General features: G+C 40.6%; 1 protein-coding gene across 4 annotated transcripts in view; it reads right to left on the reverse strand.

Moving 5' to 3' along the window:
- Positions 1-21530, reverse strand: part of SYNPR (synaptoporin) — a 378090-nt gene that overhangs the window by 121090 nt on the left and 235470 nt on the right. For all 4 annotated transcript variants that reach the window (XM_070455754.1, XM_070455757.1, XM_070455756.1 and 1 more), the window contains exon 4: positions 19527-19725. In XM_070455754.1, coding sequence (XP_070311855.1) covers positions 19527-19725 — 199 coding nt within the window. The remainder of the gene's footprint in view (positions 1-19526; positions 19726-21530) is intronic.

Below are 21530 nucleotides of genomic sequence, written 5' to 3' on the forward strand. Positions count from 1 at the left end.
TCACTTATATGTGAAATAAAAAAAATGATACGAATGAATTTATTTACAAAACAGAAATAGCCTCACAGACTTCAAAAGCAAACTTACAGTTACCAAAGGGGAAAAGGTGACAGGGAGGGAAAACTAGCAGTTTGGGATTAAAATATACATACTACTATACATCAAACAATAAACAAGGTCCTATTGTATAGCACAGGGAACTCTACTCAACCTTCTATAATAACCTGCATGGAAAAAGGATTTGGAAAAGGTTGGATATATGTATATGTTTGACTGAATCACTTTGCTATACAGCTGAAACTAACACAATATTGTAAATCAACTATAACTTAATATCATATAAAAATAAATTAAAAAGCAGTGATATGACATCTGATGAAACCTTACAGAACAGAGTTCTGAAGATGGTAGCCACAGAGAATAAACGGGCATTAGGACTTGGTCAGTCAGAGCAAGCTCCTAGCTCTCTCCTAGCTGGTTTTGAGTTGACCATTATGGTACCCATAGACCAGAACAGGATCCAGCTGGTAGCCATGGACTTTTGGCTAACAAATCTCTAGGAATTTTCTGAAACCTCTTCCTTCTCCCAACGTAAATATTCCCAGAGACTACAAGGAGATCCACTGATGCTATTTAGAAACTGCAATTAATAATATTCTACTCTCCTACCCAGAGGAATTGGTCCACCTAATGGGCAAACCATCAGTTCTTTGCTGATTCCCAAAAGGTTCATTTTACCCATAGCATTCTTAAAGCATATACAAAACCCAGCAGAAGAGCCGCTGTTTTTTGGTTTAATGTTGCTGCTAAGCTTAAAAAAAAAACCTCTTCCCTCCTTTAATTCCTTCAGGAAGTGCCTCATCCTCAATATTTATTAAAAATGGGGAAGCAGTCCTAGGAGGTTTCTGGAGGTCTAAGTTCATAAACTGAATATCCATAAAGGCAGTAGAATATCAAATTTTTATAATTACACCTTTTCATGCATACAGTTCCTGGAGTCAAATCGGCTTTGATTTAGGCTGATTTAATATAGTCTTTCTAATTTAAATCTATCCCTTCACTTTCTACTTAGCTGTTGTTCATTTTTAGATGGGAAAAATGTGTTCTTATTTTCTACTGTCACAAACCAATGGAATTCTGTGAGTCTAAACAAGAGTGATGAAGTAGCATTTAATTTCTGACCTCTTTCCCTAATTCGAGAGCTTTAGAGAAGGAAAGTATTTCTGTTTTGGAGAGATAAACTATTAACTGAGAGGCCAAAGAAGAACGGAGAGACATAGGCTTAGGTGATGGTGCCAGCACAATGCTTTACCCAAAGTCAGCAGGCACTAATCTTTGTTGCAAGAACAATGTGTAAGATAGGAGAGAAGGCTGAATAATCTCAGAGCAATGAGGCAGTTAAGAGCACATACAGAGAAAGCATAGTTAGAAATGGAATTCTGATGAAAGCGAAGGCCTGTTAGAGTGATTTGGTTCAGTAAGTAGAAAAAACACCAACTGGAAAGACTTAAAGAGTTGAATTACAATAGAAAGAGTCATTTGTTCTGCTAACCCAGGACCTCTGGTAACACAGAGAACTTTCAGATAGATGTATGGTTGCCTTAAAGTGACAGACAAGTGGATATGGGGGTTGGCATTCTAGTTAAAGGACCATGAAAACACACATCAGAGCTTGGAGTTCATTCCTTTAATAAGCATTTACTAAATTCCTGCTCTGTCCCAGTTAATGCTGGTTCTTCAGAGAAAACAAACTAAGTCCTACCTTCAAGAAGCATAGGAAACTTACACAGAAGCAGACAACTGAAAATGTTGCATTGTCCTGGGATCAGAGATGTGGACAGGGTCTCCCTGTCCAGCAAGGAAAAAGTTGTCTTCCAGGGAATTTCATTTGTTTCAGAGAAATAAACTGACTTAATTTCCACTGACCCCAGTAATCCTTTCATATATATTCTATCACCAAATTACTTTATGTCAGCAAGATTATAAAGTCTTGGTGAATTAGCTTTATTTTGTTAGGCATAACAGACAAGACACTTCTTTTATTTTATAAGCATTTGGAAACTATTTTAATTCTGCAGATAGACTATCATCAGTTCTCTACTTCTTGTGGAGAAACTTTATATCTGACTCTTTAAGAGTATCGCTATTATTCAAGAGCAATTCTTTAGTTCTCTGATTACACATTTCCCAAATAAACCCCCACAAGCACAAAGCAGATAGGCACTGGTAAACAGTGGCAGAAAGGATGCTTCAAACGTTGATAAATTTGAATTTGCCTTGATGAAGCACAATGATAAATACTGCTTTTAAATGAATGGTATGAATTAAGGCCAAATCTAACATTTTCAGAAAGGAATAAGAGGATAGAGATGCCAGTGTACAATATTTTGATTCCATTACAAAATGCCTAATCAGAGGAAAATAAACGGCAGAGATACCTTAAGATCCTTTGGTTGGTCAGTCTTCCTGTACATTGTAGTATGCATGTTGTAGGTGGAATCTGAGAAGAGCTATGATCCAATATTTTGAAACAGCTAGCTCAGTTTCTTCTGAGCTGAGGGCCTGTCTTAATAACAATGATGCTTATTGTGATTTCTGAAATTCTGTTGAAATGTAAAACAGCCCCAATGGATACCTCCAATATCTAGAGACCCAGATCTCAATAATGCATATTCTATATTTCTGGCAGTTCTTCCTGCGTTTCTCTTGAAATACATATTTTCTGTGTGCAGCTGCTACTAACTACAATTCCTGGCACACAGTAGGGATTCTCAACGAATACATGTTGAAGGAATGCACACAATAGATCCTATTCTTGACGACCTACTTGCAAGATCATTAATCTCACTTTCATACCAACTTTAAAGAACTACAACTAAGTTAGAAATAGCCCATGCCCTTCAGATATTTGATGTTTAGTCGTGGAATTTGACAAAACAACACCTAATTCAAATATGAAGCAATAATGCTTTCCATACAGAGAAAGATTTCACATAGAAGTATGGAGGTGTGAGGAAGAACTCAGATACCTGCTGGAGGAAGGATGGGAACGATGAAGAAATACTGCAGGGAACAGAGTGTGTTGGAGCCAGATCTTTGAGAATGAGTCAGATTTTGATACACTGAAATGGAAGAGGAGAGGAGAACCTTCAAGGCGGCAAGTTTTCACTAACTATTCAGAAATAGGCCTGTAAACAGCATGTTTAGGGAATGGTGAGTCGTCCAGTTTGGCAAAATCATGGGATATATGGAATGGTAGGAGATGGTTTTGGAGAATAGGTGAAGGGTCATGTCTTAGGAGGGTCTTGAATGCTGGAGTGAGAAGACAGTCTTTCTATGAGATAGAGATGGCCCGTGGCATCAACACAGCTGTGTTTGGAGTGATGGCTGGAAGAACAGAAGTCAGGAGGTAGAGGACCACTTCATGAAGAGTCTCCACAAATACCACCTAATACAAATCGATTCTCTTCTTTCCACAGCCCTTCACCCAACCCCCTTCCCTACCACCTGTTCCCTATAACTCTGCCAGTCCTCTTGGTCTGAGGGTTTCATAAAACTCAGAATAGAATTTTCAGCAGCCAGATCTTCTAACCAGGGACATGAATCCCATATAGTTTGGCCTTGTTTTTTTTTTAAATCCTGAATCAACAACTTACAGAATGGGTAGAGGGGAAAAAAAGGGAAGGAAGGCTGTGGGATACAGCTTAATTGGGGTTTGAAAGAAGCCACCAGATTTATGCAGGAACTCCTGGGAGGGACTGCAGCCGGCAGGGATGGACACAGACGCCTGCTGATCCTGCTGCTCCCCAACCATCTGCTGTCTTGCCACACACAGAACTGCAGGCATAAGAGACATGCCAGGATGAAACTATAAAACATTTTATTATTTTAAAAAATCATCACATGTGACTTCTGTATGTTTGTTTTCTTCTTCCATCTGTGGCCAGAGGAGCAGTTAATGATCTTAAATTTCACTTACTGAGCCTCAGTGAGAAAGGAGACTGTCAAAGCAAAAGGTACGCAGAGCCCAGCTTCAGGGCCAGGCTTACACTGTCATGTGGGTTAATGTCCATCGTGGGGATTCTCCCCAGTAATTAAAGCCTGAGCTTCTGCATACTTAAACTTGGCTTGAATTGAATTTTTGCTGTTCCTTTAGTATCCCAAGTTTCAAAGCAAATATTTCAGTGGCAGCCTCCTTAGGGCAAATTGTTCTTTGATTTATTTTTTTTACAAGAGAATATTCTCTTTGTAGATCTTTTTGGGAGAGCTTTTTCTCCAATAGCATGAGACTGCAGGTCTATGGCAAATTCAAAACCTGGAATCTAAAATTTTCACTGAGATCAGAGGTTCTTAGGGATATATTTTATATGGACTTAAAATATAGAAACTTTTGCCATAGAGGTCAGGAAAACAATCCATTTCTAGGTTTTTATCCTAAAGAAATTATTTAAAATACATGTCAAGATTGAAGTCCAATCAACCAGAGCTGATTATCACAGCATTGTTTAAGAGAGAAGAAAAATTCAAAGCCATGAATAATTCAAAATCTGACAATAAGAGGTTAGATAAATAGTTCATATTATCTCCAGATAATGGAATATGATGCAGCCACTACAAATGGAAATAAAGAGTTAAATAATGATGAATATTAAAGTACTGTCAGAGTTATTCTATATTATTCTTTCTTGGTCCTATGAATAAACAAACTATTTTTAAGCATTTACTATGTGCTTAGCACCTAACTTCCCTGGTGGCTTAGATGGTAAAGCATCTGTCTACAATGCGGGAGACCCGGGTTTGATCCCTGGGTTGGGAAGATCCCCTGGAGAATGAAACGGCAATCCACTCCAGTACTATTGCCTGGAAAATCCCATGGACAGAGGAGCCTGGTAGGCTACAGTTCATGGGGTCGGCGCAAAGAGTCAGACACGACTGAGCGACTTCACTTTAGTACCTAACCATCATACTAGACATTTGTTGTTTAATCTTAGTCAATATCTTTGACATACAGGTTCTTAAAACTTTTTTTCTTTTAATAGAGGATGCAGAAATTATGTATAGGTCAAGATTACTTCATTGGCAAGTATGAAAAATCCAAAACTAGCAAGTGCAAAGGCAAATTCTAGAGTGTGATGGCTTCAGGTATGGCTAAATAAAAATTTTTTTTTTTTTTTTTGGTCTGGTCACTCTGTCTCTCTCCACCTTTCTTTCTCACCATATCTAGGATCTGCTTATCTCTACTCAACTTTATTCTTTCCACATATTTATTCCATATTGTGGGCAATGTGACCACTATCAACTAGACTCACATCTTTCTAGCCTAGCAATTCCAGAGGAAGAATTTAACAGATAAATCCCAGAGGAGACTCTGACTGCCTGGTTTGAGTCCCCTGACCATTTTATGTTATCAGCGGAGGCACCATGATTGACAGTTCAGTAGGGCTGTATGAGTTAACGAAGGCAGCTGGAAGGCCAACAAAACTGTCTACTATCATATTATTTATCCTTACATTCTTGCTCAAGCCATTCCCCTAGTCAAAAAGTCCTCCCTTCCATCCAGCTAGTCTCTCTTCTTTGTCAAGTCTCACAGACTCCATAAACCTTTTTTGATCACTCAAGCCAATAAACAGCACTTGCTCTTTCCCCTTGATTCCTACATGACGTCTCTATCACTGGCAATGGTAAAATACACTTCTCTTGTGCTTTTATCATGGTGCATCTTTGTCCTGTCTTACTGACTTCACCATCAGTTCCAACACAATGAGGGCTTGTGTATTTCATGTCACTACAGTCACCGCAGATCTTGAACATAGTAGGTGCTGAACAGGCTGATAGATTTTTTTGGATTTTCATTTTCTTACTTTCAGATAAAACCAGTGTGGTAGCAGCATACCATGGTCAAGAGTGTCTCTGAAGCCTCACTTTCTGTGCATCATAGTAAAAGTTACTTAACCTCTGTAAATATGATCCAGCATCTATAAAATGGGCACAGTAATATCTGCCTCAAAAGTGTTTGGTGAATTAAACAAGGTAACTACTATCTTATTTAATTTCTGGCCTCTGGAAAGTGCTCAGGAGAAATTGGCAGCTCATATAGCGGCATTTTAGCCTTCATCTCCCTAGCCTAAACTGCAATTTTTCTAAGTTCTTTTTCAATCATCATAATTTTTTGGGGGGGCGGGGTCTTGTAATTTCTGGATTGTCATTATTTACATACTTTTCTGCCTATAGGTGTGGCTGGTCAATTGTGTAGTGGACCCACTGGGTCATGAATAAAACTGCAGTACAGGCTGAGCTGTTGTTGAAACAGTATATGGCTCAATTAGCTGTTTCTTGGACATTTCAGAATAAATACAGACAGATTCTAAGTTGCACATATCAGATTAAGTAGGTGTTTGAGCGAAGGGGGACTCACAGCTTAGCCAAGCTCTCAGGTATTTTCAATTTATCATGTCCCTCATAAGGGATCCAAGACAGTTTTACCTTGAATCACATCCTTTGTGTTTCCAGGGCAAATTTTGAAGCACTTTTGAAGCACAGAGCCTTCCATGGCTCTGTGGCTTTGATTAGAGTCCGGCTAATAAGCAATGGAAATGAAGATGCCCAGCTGAGAGAAAGGGCTAAAAGGGCTGCAAAAAAAATCCAAGCTCTGGACTTTGTGCCAATTATTTGAAAGTTTAATGAACTGTGGGTATTAGTACAAGACATTCTCGAACTGTTGAAAGCCCCAGTGAATCCAGAGCTGCATGTGTGAGAGTCTGCTCGTTCTAGAATCAAAGAAATAAACTTAGCAAAGAGTAGGATATTTTTGCCATCATGGGGGTGGGGTGAGGTGGGCGATATTTCACCACTTTCCAAAAATGGTAGAAGGAGGGTAAAAGTCTGAACCTAGTTTTTCAGTTGGATGCTCCCAAACAATCAAAATTTCCAAGTTTCTTCCTGTTACACTATTGTGCTCTTCACACTATGCTATTTTCAGACTTACCAGCTGATAAGGGATTCAAGCGCCTGTTCTCTGGAGCCTGGTTTATTTAATGGAACTGTGTTCTTTCCCTTCTTTCCCTAAAGTATGAGATCTGAGTGCTGGGAGGCAAGGTGTCAGGGGAGAGCTGAAGGGAGGGGCACTGCGCAATGACAGAGTGACCCATCTCAGAGCTTACCACATCTGTCTCTAACGACAGCAGCTTATGCTGAATCTGGAGGCTCTAAAGAGCAAAAAACAATACCGAAGAGCATTTGATGTCAAGAGTGCAACAAGAAGCCTTCCAAAGCATTTCTCAAGGTGATAGTCAGTGGAGTTTGTACTCAGCACTTGTTTTTCAGCCAATGAGTCCACTGAAATGTAATGAACTCTAGCTACACAGAAAACACAGTATGGACACCAGGGTAGATGATGAAAATAATGGCTTGATTTACGAGCACCGATCTTGTCCTAACTGCTTTGTGTGCAATCACACATTTAATCTGACTGATGACTTTACAGGCTGGGAACCAAGTTATCTGTATTTCACAGGTGAAGAAAGGCAGGTACAGAGAGGTTCTATAACACATCCAAAATCCCACAGGTGACAGACGGCAGTGCTGAGATGAGGACACAAGCAGTCTCGGTACAGAGCCTGAATTCTTAACTGCTGGTCCCCTGCTGTCTTTCCATGGGAAGGGTAAGAAGATCAAGCAGAGAGCTTGAGGCCAGGTGCTAAGTCTTACTCTGCACTGTGTCCTTAGAGCCTAGGACCCAGCAGGACCTAGGTAGCCATGATCATTACTCTTGAATTCAAGGAAGAGCTTTGTCTTGTAATCAAAAAGGAAAAACCACATCAACTTTGGCCTGATTGGAAAAACAGAAACTAAAACCCAGTAACATCTGAGCATACTAGAAGGAAAACTAGAACAAGAAAAACTTATTTTTTTTTTTTAATGTAGATAGCTCTCAAATGAATAGGGAAATATCTTAGCCCCCTTTCTTCCTGATTTTATACTATTTTGGGAGTCTTGCTGAAATGATTTGTAGCCCCGGGTTTAAACTAGTGCCCTGAGCTGCCTGGAAACATTTAAACTGGCTCTAATGTCACAGTTAGAGATGGATTCAGGAGCACCTGAGGTCTTCTGGGAAAATACAAGCATTCTTTCAGAGGTAACATCTAAAATTGGTTAAAGAATTGGGCATTGGCACAATTTTCCTTTCCAGTGTGTCAGCTAGAAAGAAGGCAGAGCTTGGAGAAAAAGGCTACAAAATTGTGATGTTCAGATTGTGTGTGTGTCTATGTGTGTGTGTGTTGGGGGCAGCCGAGAAAGGGGACACAAGAAGACCAACTGTGCGAAGTGTCCTCTGGGTATCCTGGTCCAAGGAGCAGACATAGTTCCCATTTCATGTTGTTTTTAAATGTAAAAAAAGAAGCACACAGGAAAGGCACATCTGGGGCTTTGTCAAGTTTCCACTAGGTCCTGATTTTCTTAAGTGAGTGATGAGCTCCCTGGAATGCAAGGAAATATGACAAAAAAGGACAGGGTTTGGACAAACACTCTCTGCTAGTCCTCTGAAGATAGGAAGAGCTCTGGACCCTTGAATAATTACTCTAATTCCATTAGCAGTTCACTGCCTTTTTTAAGGCTATTGGACTACAGCTCATCTCTTCATTTAATTAGTGAATTGGAGAAACGTATTTCCGACTATGGTGGGAATTAACCACCCTCATCTAAATTGTAATTAAGAATCCACTAATCATAAGAAAGGTGGGAAAGACCTGAGGGTGTAAAATCTGATCAAACGTGTAGACTGTGTGCTGGGAACATTTAAAGTGGTTTAATTTATCTGCCTTCATCTGTGGTGCTAATTCTGGAACAATGTATTTGTGATACAAAATACACACTAGTTTAGGTTAGCAGTTCACTTAAGGTTAGGTCCATGCCTTTTGGTATTGCCAACACTTCTTGGTTTAAAGAATGAGAAGTGGAAACTAGACACACACACACACACACACACACACACACACACACACACACATCTTACAAGCCGGTATCAGATTCTGACGGGTATAGCGAAAGTGTAAGTCGCTCAGTTGTGTCCAACTCTTTGAGACCCCATGGACTATACACTCCATGGAATTCTCCAGGCTAGAATACTGACTGGAGTGGGTAGCCATTCCCTTCTCCAGGGTATCTTCCCAATCCAGGAATTGAACCGGGGTCTCCTGTATCGCAGGCGGATTCTTTACCAACTGAGCTATCAGGGAAGCCCTAACAAGTTACACATTTGGGGGGCCTTCAAATGATGTTGTTCTTTTTTGTATCAAATACATTATTCTTAGAGAAGAACTTCAAAAACAGTCTCCATTTATCTTCTCAACAAGCATCAGATGATCTGGAATTGTCTCTAATATTAGCCCAGCCCAAGTGGGAGGGGGTACCTTGGCTTCTAAATGGAGGTATGCTTCCTCCTCTAGGTCACCAGAGCCCATGTACATAACCTCTAGGAGGTCATCAGTAGAAGAACCATAATTATTAAGTAGTTTTCCTCACCAGACTGAATGCTTTTAGTAAATCTGCATATGCACAGTGCTTGGCCTGTTGAAGATATTATTAATATTTAAGTGAAATACACTTAGATGTGAAGCATAATTAATATACATATTAATAAATAATATGATGAGAGAAGAGAAAGGGAAGAAAGGAGAGAAGAAAAGAGGAAAAAGGCAGGGGAAATGGGAGGAGAGAAATGAGGAGACAGGGATTTCTCCATAATTTCGGAGTAGCTCAGAGACTGTAATTATGATTTTTATTTCTGATGATGGCCAAGAAAGCTGAAGTTGATGGTGGGAACCTGTGCTGGATACTCTGAGTATCCAGCTCTGTGCCTGCCTCCTGTTCTCTCAGTAATGCCCTCAGCCTGTATTTGACAAAAAAGTGAAAGTCACTCAGTCATGTCTGACTGTTTGCAACCCCTTGGAATTCTCCAGGCCAGAATACTGAAGTGGGTAGCCTTTCCTTTCTCCAGGGGATCTTCCCAACCCAGGGGTTGAACCCAGGTCTCCCACAATGCAGGCGGATTCTTTACCAGCTGAGCCACAAGGGAATCCAACAAAGAAGAACCTTATTTTGTTTGGAGGTTTTAAAAAAATAAACCTTCCAATCATCCAATAGAGTGGGGTTCCAGAAACAGAAAGGTTAACTGGATGGCTCAACCTAGCAGTTGCATCTTCGACATAGTCCTAATTCAAGTGTGATCCTATGAGACTAGGGGGAGAAAAAAGTGCCTGGGGTAGGGGGTCTGGAGGAAGGAACTGTGAGAGCTGCAAGCCATGAAAGGAAGGTGTTTGTAATCCCCCTTTATGGGGCTAAGGTACCACTTAATAAAGGGCAGGAGAAAAATTAAAGTGAAGGCTAACAACAGTGCTGCAGTTGGATACCATGGATCCATCACGCACTGGTCTGCCTCTCTCTTTGCTGAGAGCTTTGCAGGCATTAGCTATTTCCCTTCTTACAGCAGCCCTGTGACTTGTATTATTATCAACATCATCCTATAGATACAGTTCGAGGCTTTCAACTGATCAGCAGTAGGTCATTCAAGGGAATTAAAATCCAGGATGCTGTAGTTTAGCCACTACTCTCAAGATCACTGGCTTAAGAATTTGAGTCCTTGTTCTGCCTGACCACAGGCAAGGTCCCAAATCTCCCAGAGACTCATTTTCTCATGCCTGGTGCTACATAAAGAGGAGTTAAATGGAATCTATAGAATGAAGCTGACTGTAATTGTGCCACTTCTCTCTCAGGATTCTTTGGGGGCTGATGGGAAATATGAAAACACTAGAAATGCATCAGGCATAAAACAAAGGTGAGTCATGGTTTGCATGCCAGCAAACATTTTTAGTCCCATAAACCACCTCCGGTCAACCTGGTCTCCTTCATGGGAAAAGGAAACCTTGAACAACACAGCTTCTTCCCTTTTCACAAAATCTTCAGATGAATACTGATTTTCCTTAACATTAAACCGAATCTCTTGTGACAAGGGTTCACCAAAATGTGGGGTGGTGTTTATTAGGTGCTCATTCCGAGAGCACTTTGTCAGCCCTGTAAGGTTAAGCTGTTTTTTTAACTGACTTTATATTAATATTAAAAACAAAAACAAAAAAAACCCCTAAAGCCTCACATTGTCACCATTTGACATGAGATCTGAAAATGGTCCAGAACATCCTGTCTCAGAAATCTAGGCAGGAGATTGGCTTTAAAACTGTACTGTAGGAAACATGACAAAATGATATAACCAGAGGTGACATTTCAATTCCACAATCATGCACCATTCTGGTGGCCACTTCTGCTTTCTGAGAATGGTATTTATTCATCTGTACAAGAAGGCGAAGGCACTTCCTGTAGTGACGTACAGTAGCTGGCTGGTTCTTTTGGTCTGATTTTCTTGCTATTGTGTCATTAACAATTATGTTTCTTCTAAAGATATTCATATTCTCATTTTCACTTCAAGGTGGACAATCTTGTTAAGCATATTCAGTAGAAAAAGATACCTTAAAAAATAGCCATTTATAACTTGGCTGCAGTCTGCCTGAAATTGCTCACAACTGCTTGCAAATGTAAAGGAATCAGTCCTGATAGTCTCTGATTTATAACAGCCATCGATCTTGGCATTTTAACGCTTGTTTCCTATTACTGACAGCCTCCATGTACAACAGAGATAAGCAGGAGAACACTAGTGATCCTTGCATCCTGGCAGTCATTCTGTAACTCCACATGGATTCTGAAGGCAAATGGCAAAAATCCTCTATGACAGTCAAGTGAGCAGGAAATTCTAGGGGATCTAGGGTTTGGTTGGTCTACAGCCAGAGCAAGAAAACAACAGGAGCTGTCCAGGCGTATAGAACAATTTGTCTTACCCACCTATGCCCCTCTAAATTGGCAGCACATTGCCTATTAGGATTTTGCACCCTCTTGCATGGTAGCTGTGAATTCAGACCCTAGATCTGGGGAGACCTGGGTTCAAACTACCCTCTGACTATTAGTGATGTGACCTGGGAGAGTTAATTAGGTAACTTCTCTGAGCCTCCCTCTCCTCATCTATAAAAGTAGATAACAATACAAACCAGTTGCTTTGAGTATTAAATCAACTTTAAACAGTATAAAAAACTCAATCAATACCAGTTGATAGTACTGTTATTATAAACTCCATTACCATCCCCATCACTTTCCTCCACTCCAATCTTATCTATGCATGTTGTGTCCTGTCGTGTCTAGAGGATTACAGAAAACCCCCCACTAAAGAATAAAGGGGGGAAAAATGTGTTTTGTAGGAAACAAAGCAACAACAACAACAAAAAGTAGCACCAAGGTCAGAGAGGAACAAGTATTGATCAGGAACTATCTTTTTTAATAAATAGGGTTGGCTTTTTAAAAAGTACAATTATTGTTACCTCAGTATTTGAAGGTTTTCTTAGGTATGAACCACCCTGTTGAGATCCTGCTCACGCTGTGGACTGGCCTTAATCAGCTGACTCACAGTTAAGGGTGAGGCCCTGTCATGGTGGGATTAGAAATGGAAAGGCTTGCTATTTGCAGCTGCAAATGGTCATGCTGACTGTCTACACTCATTTTGCCTCTGTGACTCTTAGGATTTGGGCTAACTTTTAAATTAACTTTCATCTGCTAAGTAATGAGCATATTGGTTTTTTAATATCACCGAAGTTTCACCTAGGAGCCTTTTCCTTTTTATTACTAGAATTATCTCTCCACTCCTCCCCTTCTTCTACAAACTAATAAAATAAAGCCTACTCAATGTAGTACACAGTTCAGGATTTCATTATATCCTGCTTGATGGGAAAGACTATTTACACAGAGATAAAATAGCACGGCTTCACCAAGATCACTTCGTATGAGGAGAATGTAGTTTCATATAAAAAAAACAGAACTTTTCCCACTTTATGGGCAAACCAGCTGAGTCAGTTTCTTCTCTCTGGAAGTCAAGAGTATTTCCTTAGACTTTAGAATTCTTTGAGAGTGTCTACATGTATCCAGGAATGGGTGCACGTGCACACACACACACACACACACACACACACATCTTGACCTCTTTGGTGTATCTACCTGCATATCAGGGAGCAATAAGCCCAAGGTGGGTGATACTGTCAGAGATATTTTAAAATCATTAAGACCAATAGCTCCAATTTGTGTATGGGGAGACATTTGTCCAGGGGCTCGAGTTCTGCTGATTTACTGTTCTTTTTCCACAGTAACATGCTGAAGTGCTGTAAAACTGATCTTTCCCCCCAGTCCTTTAAACTTAATCATGACATTTCACAAATAGGGGTTTCTCCCAGTGACCCTTCAAAACATGTTTATTTTAAGGCTTTGGTCTCTATAATATATAGATTCTTGTTGTTTAGTTGCTAAGTTGTGTCTGACATTTTTGTGACCCCATGGATTATAGCCTGCTAGGCTCCTCTGTCAGTGGAATCTTCCAGGCAAGAACACTGGAGTTGGTGGCCATTTTCTACTTGAGGGGATCTTCGGATTGAACCTGTGTCTCCTGCACTGGCACATGAATTTTTTAATACTGAACCACCTGGGAAGCCCTAATATATAGATGATAGATCTGTAAAATTTATTTCACTCACATACTCCTTAAAAGAATTTGTAAAAACTCCATTTGGATGAAGTTGACATATGATTTTTCTTTTTATTAAAAGTCTAAACAGTTGCAAGAATGCAATTTCTCACATAAATAATGATATTTAAAAATATCCTCTATTGTATCCATTTTTAGATAAATTGTTAGTTGATACTCTTTATTACCCATTTAAAATTTAATAAACAAACACCTCTTTAACAGTTGGAAATTTTACATTTGTTTTTGTTCTCTTTGAACTTGTATTTCCATTATACTTCCTACAAAGATTCACAGCCTCATATAACATGTATTTATTTATTTTTTTATCTTGGGAAGGATTTTATCAATCATCCTGTTATATTTCTTTGCAACAAAAATACATATCTAAATTTAAATTACTTTTTGATTACCCATAACCCTAGTGCTTTAAGTATCAAAAATTTCTTTTGAGTTGGGCAATCATTAAAAATATTATTAATGCACATAATAATCCAAAACAACATAAATGTATTATAAATGTTAATAATTATTAAATTTTAAAAGTAAAATTTTTACTAGAATTATATGGGCTTATTTTTTTTCAACTAGTTTATGCTTTTTTTTTTTAGTTTATGCATTTTTGAGGGACACATATTATTTACTTCTAAAATAGGACATGATTCAGCATAAATTTTATTTCTAATTTTTGTTGTATAGATGTGTTGAGAAGGCTTGCTGGCATAAGTGAGTAGATGAGAATGAATGGGGTTTTATTATAATGATGCCATCAGTTTCTCTGAATTTATTCTGAGTAATACGTTCCAGATCACATAGTGATCTGTCATCAAAAACTATTTTTTAATGATCTATCCGCTGATCGGTAGATTAAGACTTTCTATTTTACTGAAAGGAAAAAATTGGAAACCTTCTTACGCAAAAGGATACATAACCTAGGCATTTGAATCGGTCACTTTTGTCAGTGCAACACCAATACTTCAAATTGTCCATTTTTTTTTTCAGCGCCTCCAGTGTTTTGCAACCTAACAATGTACCACGTAGAAACATTTGGGATGTAAAAGAAGGATGTAAAATTTGGGATGTAAAAGGTCCAGGGTCAGGAGTGGTGGCCATGAGGAGATACCCCATGTCCAGGGTCAGGAGCGGCGGTTGCGCTTCACTAGACCGGCCGCATGGAGAAACCCCACCGTCCAAAGGCAAAGGAGAAGCCCCAGCAAGATGGTAGGAGGGGCAAATTTGCGTTTAGAATCAAACCCCATTCCCACCAGAGATGCTAAGAGGGCTCAAACAAACCTGTGTGCACCAGGACCCAGCGACCCCACAGAGACTGAGCCAGAACTGTGTTTGAGCGTCTCCTGTGGAGGCACGGGTCGGCGGTGGCCTGCCGCAGGGGCAGGGGCTCAGGGTGCAGCAGTCTCGGGTATGGCATAAGCCCTCTTGGAGGAGGTCACCATTAACCCCACTGTAGAGCTGCCAGAACTTACACAGGACCGGGAAATAGTCTCTTGGAGGGCACAGCAGAACCTTGTGCACCAGGACCCAGGAGAAAGGAGCAGGGGCCCCACAGGAGACTGTCCCGGACTTGCCTGTGGGTGTCCAGGAGTCTCCAGCAGAGACGTGGGTCGGTGGTGGCCTGCTGCAGGGTTGGGGCATGGACTGAGTGTAGCAGTACATGCATGCGGTCTTTAGAGGGAGGTCAGCATTATCTTCATTACCTCCACCATAGTTTGGCCCCAAGTAAATAGCAGGGAGGGAACACAGCTCCAACCATCAACAGAAAATTGGATTAAAGATTTACTGAGCATGGCCCCGCCCATCAGAACAAGACCCAGCTTCCCCCTCAGTCAGTCTCTCCCATCAGCAAGCTTCCATAAGCCTCATCCTTCTCCATCAGAGGGCAGACAGAATGAAAACCACAATCACAGAAAACTAACTAATCTAATCACATGGACCACAGCCTTGTCTAATTCAATGAAACTATGAGCCATGTTGCAGAGGGCCACCCAAGACAGACAGGTCATGGTGGAGAGTTCTGACAAAATGTGGCCCACTGGAGAAGGGAATGGCAAACCACTTCAGTATTCTTGAGAACCCCATGAACAGTATGAAAAGGCAAAAAATAGGACACTGAAAGATGAACTCTCCAGGTCAGTAGGTGCCAATATGCTACTGGAGATCAGTGGAGAAATAACTCCAGAAAGAATGAAGGGATGGAGCCAAAGCAAAAACAACACCCAGTTGTGGATGGGACTGGTGATGGAAGCAATGTCTGATGCTGTAAAGAGCAATTTTACATAGGAACCTGGAATGTTAGCTCCGTGAATCAAGGCAAGTTGGAAGTGGTCAAACAGGAGATGGCAACAGTGAACGTCAACATTTTAGGAATCAGCGAACTAAAATGGACTGGAATGGGTGAGTTTAACTCAGATGACCATTATATCTACTACTGTGGGCCTTTAGAAGAAATGGAGTAGCCATCACAGTCAGCAAAAGAGTCCGAAATGCAGTACGTGGATGCAGTCTCAAAAATAACAGAATGATCTCTGTTCATTTCCAAGGCAGAGTATTCAGTATCACGGTAATTCAAGTCTATGCCCCGAACAGTAACGCTGAAGAAATTGAAGTCGAACAGTTCTATGAAGACCTACAAGACCTTCTAGAACTAACACCTAAAAAAGATGTCCTCTTCATTATAGGGTACTGGAATGCAAAGGTAGGAAGTCAAGAAACACCTGGAGTAACAGGCAAATTTGGCCTTGGAGTACGGAATGAAGCAGGGCAAAGGCTGAGTTTTGTGAAGAGAATACACTGGTCACAGCAAATACCCTCTTCCAACAACACAACAGAAGACTCTACACATGGACATCACCAGATGGTCGACACCGAAGTCAGACTGAATATATTCTTTGCAGCCAAAGATGGAGAAGCTCTATATGAACTATGAACTATGCCTGATGAACTATGGACGGAGGTTCGTGACATTGTACAGGAGACAGGGAGCAAGACCATCACCTAGAAAAAGAAATGCAAAAAAGCAAAATGGCTGTCTGAGGAGGCCTTACAAATAGCTGTGAAAAGATGGGAATCGAAAAGCAAAGGAGAAAAGGAAAGATATACCCATTTGAATTCAGAGTTCCAAAGAATAGCAAGGAGAGATAAAGTCTTCCTCAGTGATCAGTGCAAAGAAATAGAAGAAAACAATAGAATGGGAAAACAACAGAATAGGACTAGAGATTGTGTCAAGAAAATTAGAGATACCAAGGGAACATTTCATGTAAAGATAGGCTCAATAAAGGACAGAAATGGTAGGGACCTAACAGAGGCAGAAGATATTAAGAAGAGGTGACAAGAATACATAGAAAAACTGTACAAAAAGATCCTCACAACCCAGATAATCACGATGGTGTGATCACTCACCTAGAGCCAGACATCTGGAATGTGAAGTTAAGTGGGCCTTAGGAAGCATCACTACGAACAAAGCTAGTGGAGGTGATGGAATTCCAGTTGAACTGTTTCAAATCCTGAAAGATGATGCTGTGAAAGTACTGGACTCAATATGCCAGCAAATATGGAAAACTCAGCAGTGCCCACAGGACTGGAAAAGGTCAGTTTTCATTCCAATCCCTAAGAAAGGCAATGCCAAAGAATGCTCAAACTTTTGCACAATTGCACTCATGTCACACACCAGTAAACTGATGCTTAAAATTCTCCAAGCCAGGCTTCAGCAATATGTGAACCATGGACTTCAGATGTTCAAGGTGGTTTTAGAAAAGGCAGGGAACCAGAGATCAAATTGCCAACATCTGCTGGATCATCGAAAATGCAAGAGAGTTCCAGAAAAACATCTATTTCTGCTTTATTGACTATGCCAAATCTTTGACCGTGTGGATCCCAATAAACTGTGGAAAATTCTGAAAGAGATGGGAATACCAGACCACCTGACCTGCCTCTTGAGAAACCTGTATGCAGGTCAGGAAGCGACAGTTAGAACTGGACATGGAACAACAGACTGGTTCCAAATTGGGAGAGGAGTATGTCAAGGCTGTATATTGTCACCCTGCTTATTTAACTTCTATGCAGAGTACATCATGAGAAATGGTGGACTGGAGGAAGCACAAGCTGGAATCAAGATTGCCGGGAGAAATATCAATAACCTCAGATATGCAGATGACACCACCCTTATGGCACAAAGTGAAGAAGAACTAAAGAACCTCTTGATGAAAGTGAAATAGGAGAGTGAAAAAGTTGGCTTAAAGTTCAACATTCAGAAAACTAAGATCATGGCATCTGGTCCCATCACTTCATGGCAAACAGATGGGGAAACAGTGAAAACAGTGGCAGACTTTATCTTTTGGGGTTGCAAAATCACTGCAGATGGTGATTGGAGCCATGAAATTAAAAGACGCTTACCCCTTGGAAGGAAAGTTATGACCAAATTAGACAGCATATTAAAAAGCAGAGACATTACTTTGCCAACAAAAGTCCGTCTAGTCAAGGCTATTGTTTTTCCAGTGGTCATGTATGGATATGAGAGTTGGACTATAAAGAAAGCTGAGGGCCGAAGAATTGATGCTTTCGAACTGTGGTGTTGGAGAAGACTCTTGAGAGTCCCTTGGACTGCAAGGAGATCCAGCCAGTCCATCCTAAAGGAGATCAGTCCTGAATATTCATTGGAAGGACTGATGTTGAAGCTGAAACTCCAATAATTTGGCCACCTGATGTGAAGAGCTGACTCCTTTGAAAAGACCCTGATGCTGCATGAGATTGAAGGTGGTAGGAGAAGGGGACGACAGAGGATGAGGTGGTTGGATGGCATCACTGACTCAATGGGCATGAGTTTGAGTAAACTCTGGGAGTTGGTGATGGACAGGGAGTCCTGGCGTGTGCTGCAGTCCATGGGGTCGTAAAGAGTTGGATGCAACTGAGTGACTGAACTGAATGGAACTGAGCTGAAAAGAAGGATACTTTCCTTCTATAAAAGGGGAGTAGGTGATTAAGAAAGATATTTTCAGAAGCAGGCCATTCTCAGTAAGATAAATTTTAGGCAAATGTACATGTGAAGGCTGAGAAATACATTTCTTTAAAGTTATCTACAACATGTACCCCTCCAGGAGTTGAGGCATCCCCCAAGGTGTCTATGTGTCTCTTACCCACTAGCTTGGTTTCACCCAGGTGAGTCCTTGAACTACTGTGTAAGGAAACAGGAAGTAGGGTGGTTTGGTGGTATGTGCATGCTAGGTTATTTTAGTCATGTCAAACTCTTTGCGAACCCATGGACTGTAGTCTGCCAGGCTCCTCTGTCTATGGGATTCTTCAGGCAAGAATACTGGACTGTATTACCACGCCCTCCCCCAGGCGATCTTTCTGACCCAGGAATCAAACTAGGGTGTTTCCTGCATAGCAGGAAGATTCTTTACCATCTGAGTCAGCAGGGTTGGTGGTGGAAAGAGACAAGATGGGGGAGGGAGAGAGAGATTGAAATTCAGAGACGGAGAGCTACATCTTCAAACTAAACCACTCTATGACCAGTCTATCATATACTAGAGGGACAACACATTTCAAGTAAGTACAAGTCACGCTGTCTAAACAACCAGTGAGAAAAAAATGGTCGATTAACTCCATAATACTGGAGTTACCAATAAACCTGCAGCAAGCCTCACTACTCTTTCCATGACCTCATGAGATTTCCAACCATCTATTTCAGAAGAGTTTCTAGCAGCTCTAATGATACTTCTCCAGTACAGGGGCACAAAAGAATGACAGGCATCATGCTTCCATTTTAGATCTAAGGGATCTGGATGAAAAAGAACGTGATTGCTTTTCAAATACCTGCCCTGAGGACTCGGGTAAGCCCTTGAAGCATTGGAAGAAAAAAATTAGAAACGACAGAAAAAATTATTTCATAAAGCAAACCACTTACAATGAGTGGACCCCGGTTGTTCTCTCGATACTTGTTCTGGAAGAAAATGTAAACGACAGTGGCGGCCAAGGAGTAGAGGAAGGCGAAGACGGCGACGGTGACGAAGAACTCTGCCGAGGATGAGGAGTCCCCAATCAGGGACACCTTCTGTCGCTCCTTCCCCTCGCAGGTGGGCACCTCGAAGGTCACCTGGTGCAACCTAAAGTATCAGAGATACCAGAGAGGGGAATCATTAACATGCCAAGGAGAGAAAGCGAGAATGCCAGTAAGTGAGCTTGAGGACTTTCCTGGTGGTACAGGGGTTAAGACTTCAGCATCCAATGCAGGGGATTGATCCCTGGTTGAGGAGTTAAGATCCCACATGCTTCGGGGCCAAGAAAACCAAAACATAAAACAGAAGTAATATTTTAACAAATTCAATAAAGGCTTTAAAAATGGTTCATATCAAGAAATCTTAATGATTTGATTTGGGACCTTACAATGGCAAGCCTCTGTGACACTGAGAACTTATAGAGGTTACAGTTGCACTGTGGCAGTGGATACTACAGTTAAATATCATTCCACTGGGCTTCACAGTAGCTAATTACATTAAAGACAGGGAGAAGGGAAGGGGAAAGCGAACCTGAAATCGATGACGGATTAGATTATGACATCCTCTCCCCGAAATTCTCCAGTGCTTCCTCATCATACTTGGACTCAAACCCTAACTCCTAAACATGACCCATCAGGGCCTGGTTTAGGGTCTTTTCACTGACTCTTTTCCTCAATCACTCTGTTCCCTGACATTGCCCATGGCTGGTTCTTTTGCAGCACTCAAGTGACAACTCAAAATGTCATCTCCTGGGAGAGTCTTTTCCTGACTATTAATCTAAAATAGCTCCTTTCCCTTAGACATGTCTATGACATCAACCTGTTCAATGTCATTCATATCACTCAATACCAGCTACATTGCCTTGGTGATGTATTATCTTGTTTGTTTTTGTTTTTTTCCTTCTCCCCTGGATTTGGGATCTTGATTTTCTTCTCTGTAAATCACAAATCCCTGACGCTGGCTAGATACTCAGTAAACAGGACTTGGATAAGTAAATGAACATTCTAGATTCTGTAAGATGACTGATAGACCCTAGTTTGACTGAACTTTGAGAATTTCTATTTTAGAGAATAAGATCTATCAGGATAGCATTCGGGGTTATAACGACTTATTATTATTGTTGTTCAGTCTCTAAGTCATGTCTGACATTTTGCAACTCCATGGCCTGCAGCATGCCAGGCTTCCCCATCCTTCACTATCTCCCAGAGTTTGCTCTAACTCATGTCCACTGAGTTGGCGATGCCATTCAACCATCTCATCCCCTGTCGCCCCCTTCTCCTCCCCTTTCTCTATTACTTAATAGAGAAAAATAAGATTTGGGAGGATAGTAGTATAGGAGCCAAAATTAGGTTTCTTCAGAAATGCCTACATCATTTCTCGAGTATTGGAAGGAACTTGGAAATAGAAATGAACAAGAGTAAGCAACATCAGTAAAGGATCATCTGGAAAAATCACCTACAAAAGGAACAACGATAATAAAACCATTGATGAACCTGATAAACTCCCAACTTAAGCTTAAGGAGTATTTCTCTTACTAAGAAAAAGCTAATTCCTTTAAACAGATTTGTTGTGTACATTCCCCTAGATAACACAAAAATAATAAAAGAGTAATACCAATACAACTAATATACCCAAGCATATATGTGCCAGATACTATGTTTTATATGTATTATTTCATCTGATGCTCACAAAAAGCCTTATGATGTAGGCACTTAATTGTCCATTCCCCCTTTATACATGAACATACTGGCTTAAAAAAGATTAAATGATTTGTGCTAAACCACAATGCTAGTAAATAGGGCCAGAAAATTTTAAACTGTTATGTTAATTTGCTTCTGTTGATTACTGAAAATATTAACTAGGATGAATTTTTTAAAAAGTGGAGCCCATGGACAACTAGCATAACTATAAGT

The sequence above is a fragment of the Odocoileus virginianus genome, chromosome 26 (assembly GCF_023699985.2).
Source record: "Odocoileus virginianus isolate 20LAN1187 ecotype Illinois chromosome 26, Ovbor_1.2, whole genome shotgun sequence".
Taxonomy (NCBI): domain Eukaryota; kingdom Metazoa; phylum Chordata; class Mammalia; order Artiodactyla; family Cervidae; genus Odocoileus; species Odocoileus virginianus.